A 6793-nucleotide genomic window follows, 5' to 3' on the forward strand; every position below is an offset into this window, starting at 1 on the left:
GCTTTTAGCTATGGTTTTGTTACATTTAGCTTTTAGCTATGGTTTTGTTACATTTAGCTTTTAGCTATGTCTTTGTTACATTTAGCTTATAGCTATGGCTTTGTTACATTTAGCTTTTAGCTATAGCTTTGTTACATTTAGCTTTTAGCTATAGCTTTGTTACATTTAGCTTTTAGCTATAGCTTTGTTACATTTAGCTTTTAGCTATGTCTTTGTTACATTTAGCTTTTAGCTATGKYTTTGTTATATTTTTTTGTTTCAGCTATTATTTTGCTAATTTTTGCTAGTTTTTAACTTTTAGCGACAGATTTGCCGTATTTTCTGCTCTGCTTGTTTTAAAAGTAAAAATGACATTTTGGCAACTTTAGCTGTTTTAGCTGTTATTCTACAGAAGCTAATTTCTTTAGCTCGCTCGGCGGAGGTACCTGGTCATTGAGGAAGAGGTCGTTGGCCAAATGTAGGATCCGGTCCACGTGGATGATCCCTCCGATGTTGTCCACGTCCACGTCGGCCACCAGACCCAGAACCATGAGGGTCTCCACCAGCAGCTGCCGGTACTCCGGCTGCGGGACGTGGTTCAGGACCGACTCCACCTGCACGGCAAACTTGATCTCTCCTGCCGTCATCTGCACAGAAACTGGAGTTGGACCCACGTGCAAAGACCTGCCCCAGGTGCTCCGTGTCCCGGCCTCACCTCTCTGGTGGTGGAGGACGGCAGGACGTAGCCGTCGATGGACAGGCCGTGGCACTTCTGCAGGATCTTCCAGACCTTCTGGTAGAACCCCACTGGGACCCGGTTGATGGCTCCATCCAGCCGGCGTCTCCTCAGCCACTGACCCTGTCTCTCCTCCCAGTGGAGCTGCCCGTCTCCTGGACCGTGTCCCACCGGGGACAGGATCCCACTGGGGGTGGAGGGGCTGCTGCAGCGCTGTGGGGAGGAGACATTAGACCCGTGCGGGTCAGAACCGGTGCAGTTTGAACCGTGTGGGTCAGAACCGCTGCAGTTTGACAGATTTCTGATTGGTGGATTCACTGAAACCATTTAAACATTTGTTTTTTCAAATTTAAATTTAAAGGTTTTAGATGATCTTTAGTCCCCGTGCAGTGATTCATGCAAAACCAGACGTCGTGTTAGTGACCTGACAAAAGGCTGGCAGTGTTGTTGTTGTTCACTCGTTTAATTCTAACAGAAAAGAATCAGACTTTTATTCTTTTAACTAGCGTTTTGCTTATAGCTAGCTTAGCTATCAGCTAGCTAAAGTCTACCTTTCAGCTAGCTTTTAGAAAGTTTTAGCTTTGAGCTAATCTTAAGTAGCATTTTGCACTTTTATCTTTTAACTAAACTGTTGTTACTTTAAGGTTTCAGCTAAACTTTTGCTGTTTTAACTAGATTTTTGCTTCTAGCAAATTTAGCAATCAGCTAGCTAAATTCTACTTATACATTTAAGTTAATGTTTTGAATCTTTTAGCTAGCTTTTTGTTAAGTTTCAATAGCATTTTTTTACCTTTAAATTTTAGCTAACCTCTAGCTTCTTTTAGCTTTCAGCTAGACGTTTGCTGATTAAACTATCTTTTAGCTACTAGCTAGCAATCAACTAGCCAAAGTCTACTTTTACTATTAAGCCTGCCCTTTTGAAACGTTTAGCTTCTGGCGAGCTTTTTGCTAGTTTTAGGTAGCCTTTTGTTACCTTTAGCTTTCAGTTACCTTTTTGTGACTTAGCCTTTTGTTATTATTATTTTCAGGCTAGCCCTTGATGTTTTTAGTTAACATTTGGAACATTAGGTTTTAGCTAGCCTTGTGCTTATTTTATCTGTTCTGCTCTTTTAGCTTAACTCAGCTCCTACTTCAGCTTCTTCATGTTTCAGCTCTCACTCAGCTCTCAAAGACTGAATTTTTGCAGAAAATTACGTATTTTTCTAGTTTTGTTTTGGTCTTTTTTCAACAACAATGCCATCCTTAATCTTTAGCGTGAAAAGTCAGATGTTTAAGTTTCAACAGGTGCAGCCAGATGTTTTCATCCACTCATTTTAGGCTTTTATTTTGAAATATTTGGAGATGTTTAATGATTTATTTGAACTGTAAAAGGCAAAGGAGCCTTTCGGACATGACATGAATTGAGAGGATCAATAAAGAAGCTCAAACTTTTAAAGCCGAGTCTGAAACCAGGAAACCAATTGATGTAACTTGATGAAGACGTAAAGCCTGAGGTCCACGAGACACAGACTGAGGGACATTTACCAAACATCTGTTGGGTAACTTGTGCACCAAATTGTTGTTTACAAAACCCATTAAAGTTTTCTGTTAAAGAATCGTGTGTCACTGGAAAAAGAAGGCCTCRATGCAGCTTTTACACCTCTGAGTGGATGGAAACCTCTGAGTGYGGCTGAAACAAACCAGAACAAACATTTTGTCCACTGTTTGTGCAACAGTCTTCGTTCTGATCCCAAATAAAGTTCAGAGAAGCAGCTGAGATGAGATGGTTTACCGTGGAGCGGGGGGACGTTACATTGCTACTTAAGGAGAAACCGCCACTGAAGATCTACATGAGACATGGACAGAGATGGTTTACATACAGCAGATGTTTACTGGTGGAAAGAAAAAAGCAGCTGAAAAAGAGAAAAACCYAAAACATTGAAAAATGCTCAACTAAATCATCTGGTTTGATTTAAATCTACGTAAGCGCATAACTGATGGATGTAATCGCTGAGTGATCCATGGGAATGATGAGAGACACTGCAGCTGTGGTAAACATGATGTCATATAGAGAGCAGTTTGGCTGTTCAGATTAGAAACATGCTAAATATGATCAAAGTCAACCCACACTGATCGGGCGAGAGCCGTCCAGCTGCAAACAAGAGCAAGAACAATGTTAACAAACTATAAGATAAAATAAAGACGAGATAAAAAAGGTTTAAAAACAAAAAGATGAAAAGAAAAATATAACTAAGGATCAGAAGAAAAGATGAAAAGGAACAGAGAAAAGATTAGATCAGATCAAAAAGATCATTTAAGAGAAGTGATGAGATCAGCAACGTGAGATAAATCAGGAAAAAATAAAAATACGAAGTTGGAAAACAAGACAAATCATGAGAAAAGAAGATAAATATAAATGTCATGAGAAAAAAATCTTTGATAAAGATGAGATCAGAAGAGATGAAAATAAAATGAGATGAAAAATAGATGCAAAATGGTCAAAAGACTAAATGAAATATGAGAAGAAATGATTTAAGAGATTAAATAAGGTAAAAAGAGATGATCTGATGAAATGAGAAGACAAATATAAGACCAGATTTGATCAATAAGACCAAAATAAGATGAGAACTGATGAGACTCAATGAGATATGAGACATTAAATAAGATAAGGAAGAATTAATGTTATAAGATTGGATAAATAAGAACAAGTAAAATAAGATAAATGAGACAGGATGATGAGACTAAATGAGAAACCATGAGAAGAATTTAAAAGAAGAAAAAAGAAACAATGAGAAGATAAGAAGAATGTTATGAGATTAGATGAGATAAAACAAGAACAAATGGGATAAAATGAGAACTGATGAGACTGAAACAGATCTGAGACTAAACGAAATGAGGGAAGAAATGAGAGAATTCATGATGAAATGCTCCCACCTGTTTGATCTCACTCTTTAACTTGTGGATTCCTGTGCGTTCGGTCTTGGTGGCTCCGGTGTGACCCAGTTCATGGATGGAGATGGCAGGACTGGTGGCAGTGGACTGGATCGGACGCACTGATGAAGACAGAGAACAGAAGTAAAAACATTTCTGAAGTGTTTAAGTAAAAAAAAAAACTTAATAAATAAAAAAAACCCTCACTGCTTCTCTCGACTCCGAACTCCTTCCCGCTGAGGATGTGATGCAGCAGGTTCTTCATGTCGAACGGACTCAGGCTCATCAAGCTCTCAGACGCCTCCTCTCCTGCAGTCGTCACATGATTGTTATTCCCTCTCCAGATCCACCTGAAGAACTCTTTACGGGTTTAAATTCTCCTACCGGAGCAGTGCAGACTGCGGGCCAGCTCCGTGGCCATCACCTGCATGATGAGTCCGATCCGGAGGCGGAGCATGTCTCCGAACAGAGCGGGCTGCGAGCGCACGTACATGGCCAGGTACACCATGATCTCCTTCAAGACGACAACAAACACACGCACAGTCACACAGCAGACCAGAGACCAACACAGTTAAAGGTTAAAGGCTTACCTGAGTGAGAACAGCGATGCTGATGTCCTGACCGCTCGCCTCATATATCAGAGTGTTCAGCTCTTCTGGAGGGAGTGGCCTGAAGAGAAACAAAACATTTCATCCAAATGTCCCTGAAAACAAGCTCCAGGCTGAGACCCAGCTTACATGGTGATGACTTGTTCCCGCGGTTCAGGAGGCAGGCCTACGGTCAGCTGCTTGTGATGGGAGATCAGATCTGTGCATGCCTGACGCAAAAACACACAAGTTCAGCCAATTAAATAAAATCAATCTCTTTGTTAAATCATGTTTAAAGAAAGAGTTTGAATTCAGTTTTATGGCTGCACAATAGATCAAATATTTATTAATCTCAACATAATAACCTACRTTATCAGTCTATAACCTGCAGACCAGAACCAGGTGCAAATAATAAATTTGACAATCTGATGGTTCTTCAGTATTCTAAACATCCACAGCTGATTTAGAAGCTAAAATGCTAAAGCTAAAAGCTACAAAACACATGCTCTAAAAGAGTTGTTAGGGCCTCGGGAGGGGTTCTCCTTCATTAAAAACATCCAAGAAACGTCTTCAGTCTCAGGAAAATGACTCGAGAGAACAACCAGCGGCCATCAGGGCACTAAGGGTCAGTTGTGAGGCTGATGGTCCTCTGAGAACAACAGGGATAATCAGGGCACTAAGGGTCAGTTGTGAGGCTGATGGTCCTCTGAGAACAATAGGGATAATCAGGACACTAAGGATCAGTTGTTAGGCTGATGATCCTCTGTGAACAGGGATAACCAGGGCACTAAGGATCAGTTGTGAGGCTGATGGTCCTCTGTGAACAGAGATAATCAGGGCATTAAGGGTCAGTTGTGAGGCTGATGATCCTCTGTGAACAGAGATAATCAGTACACTAAGGGTCAGTTGTGAAGCTGATGGTCCTCTGAGAACAACAGGGATAATCAGGGCACTAAGGGTCAGTTGTTAGGCTGATGGTTCTCTGAGAACAACAGAGATAATCAGGGCACTAAGGGTCAGTTGTTAGGCTGATGGTTCTCTGTGAACAACAGAGATAATTAGGGCACTAAGGATCAGTTGTTAGTCTGATATTCCTCTGTGAACACTAAAAATAATCAGGACACGAAGGGTCAGTTGTTAGGCTGATGGTCCTCTGAGAACAACAGGGATAATCAGGGCACTAAGGGTCAGTTGTGAGGCTGATGGTCCTCTGTGAACAGAGATAATCAGTGCACTAAGGGTCAGTTGTGAAGCTGATGGTCCTCTGAGAACAACAGAGATAATCAGGGCACTAAGGGTCAGTTGTTAGGCTGATGGTCCTCTGTGAACAACAGGGATAAACAGGGCACTAAGGATCAGTTGTTAGTCTGATATTCCTCTGTGAACACTAAAAATAATCAGGACACGAAGGGTCAGTTGTTAGGCTGATGGTCCTCTGAGAACAACAGGGATAATCAGGGCACTAAGGGTCAGTTGTGAGGCTGATCGTCCTCTGTGAACAATAGGGATAATGAGTACACTAAAGGCTGGGTTATAGTCGCGCAGGGCTTGTACACCCTCAGTGGTGTAGGCGTATATACTTGACGCTGCTTTTTTGTAGATTTCTCCAAAAGAACACGTGGAAGTACACTTTAACGTGTGAAAATGTAAGTAGGAGAGCAACAGCTTGACAGACAAACAAAATATTTGAAAGGTGCTCCCTGATGGTTTTTTATCAGTTGGGTTTTAGTAAGTCAGACATTCAGGCTCATTAAATCCAGTTCAGTTAATAAAATGTAAATTGGGTCATTGTTCAGTTTGTCACTCACCTCAGCCAGGACCTCCACTCTCTTGCGTAAAACTCCAGAGATGTATCTGATGAGCCCCCACTCCTTACAGACTCCAGCCTGGACGTACAGCTCCTCCAGCAGTGAACGCACCGTGACCCCACCCTGACCTGGTCCCGACAGCTCCACCATCCAATCAGGTCCTCTGTTGGAGCACAAAGCCACCGGACAGAAAATAAATAAAAACAAACATGATCCTGTTTGGTTCCAGGTGGGATGTAGTTTTGTGTAACATACTTTAGAACATAAAAAATGTAGAGGATGTCCGCTTGGTCCTGCAGGGTGGGGCAGTCTTTCAGCTGCTTGGTCAGCGCAGCGAAGTCCGTGTTTCCCTGAGTGTCTCGAGGCAGGTGCAGGTCCGAAACACTCATGTGCTGCAGAGGGAGGCGGGAGCGTTAGAGACACTCAGAACCAGCAGAAAATCAGAAAAACACACACAGGCTGCTACCTTGTGCTGCGCTGCCTGTGGTCCAGGAGGAGGATGATGAACAASAAGGTTGAGAGATTTACGGTGTTTGTTCATGACCGGAGTCACCGGCAGATACATGGAAGACTCTGAAATGTGCATGAGAAATAACCATTTATGAACCTCCAGAACACATTTTTCTCATTTTCTAACAATGAAGATGAAAAAAACATTAAAACTAAAATTTTTACAAATTTATTAAGGCTAACGATTATTTTAATAATCAATTAATCTGATTATTTTTTCGATTAATCGGCCAAATCATTAAAACGCTTAATTACATAAATAG

General features: G+C 41.6%; 1 protein-coding gene across 1 annotated transcript in view; it reads right to left on the reverse strand.

Annotated features, from left to right (window-relative positions):
• The window catches only part of LOC106532074 (phosphorylase kinase, alpha 2 (liver)), a gene marked incomplete at its 3' end in the record, with an annotated part of 27321 nt that overhangs the window by 2155 nt on the left and 18373 nt on the right, over positions 1–6793 (reverse strand). The window contains 12 exon segments of the mRNA XM_014028062.1: positions 426–626; positions 695–928; positions 2487–2540; positions 2823–2846; positions 3629–3747; positions 3833–3934; positions 4010–4139; positions 4216–4294; positions 4363–4442; positions 6021–6183; positions 6276–6412; positions 6487–6593. Of these exon segments, the coding sequence (XP_013883516.1) occupies positions 426–626; positions 695–928; positions 2487–2540; positions 2823–2846; positions 3629–3747; positions 3833–3934; positions 4010–4139; positions 4216–4294; positions 4363–4442; positions 6021–6183; positions 6276–6412; positions 6487–6593 (1430 nt within the window).

The sequence above is a fragment of the Austrofundulus limnaeus genome, unplaced genomic scaffold (genome assembly GCF_001266775.1).
Source record: "Austrofundulus limnaeus strain Quisiro unplaced genomic scaffold, Austrofundulus_limnaeus-1.0 Scaffold716, whole genome shotgun sequence".
Lineage (NCBI taxonomy): Eukaryota > Metazoa > Chordata > Actinopteri > Cyprinodontiformes > Rivulidae > Austrofundulus > Austrofundulus limnaeus.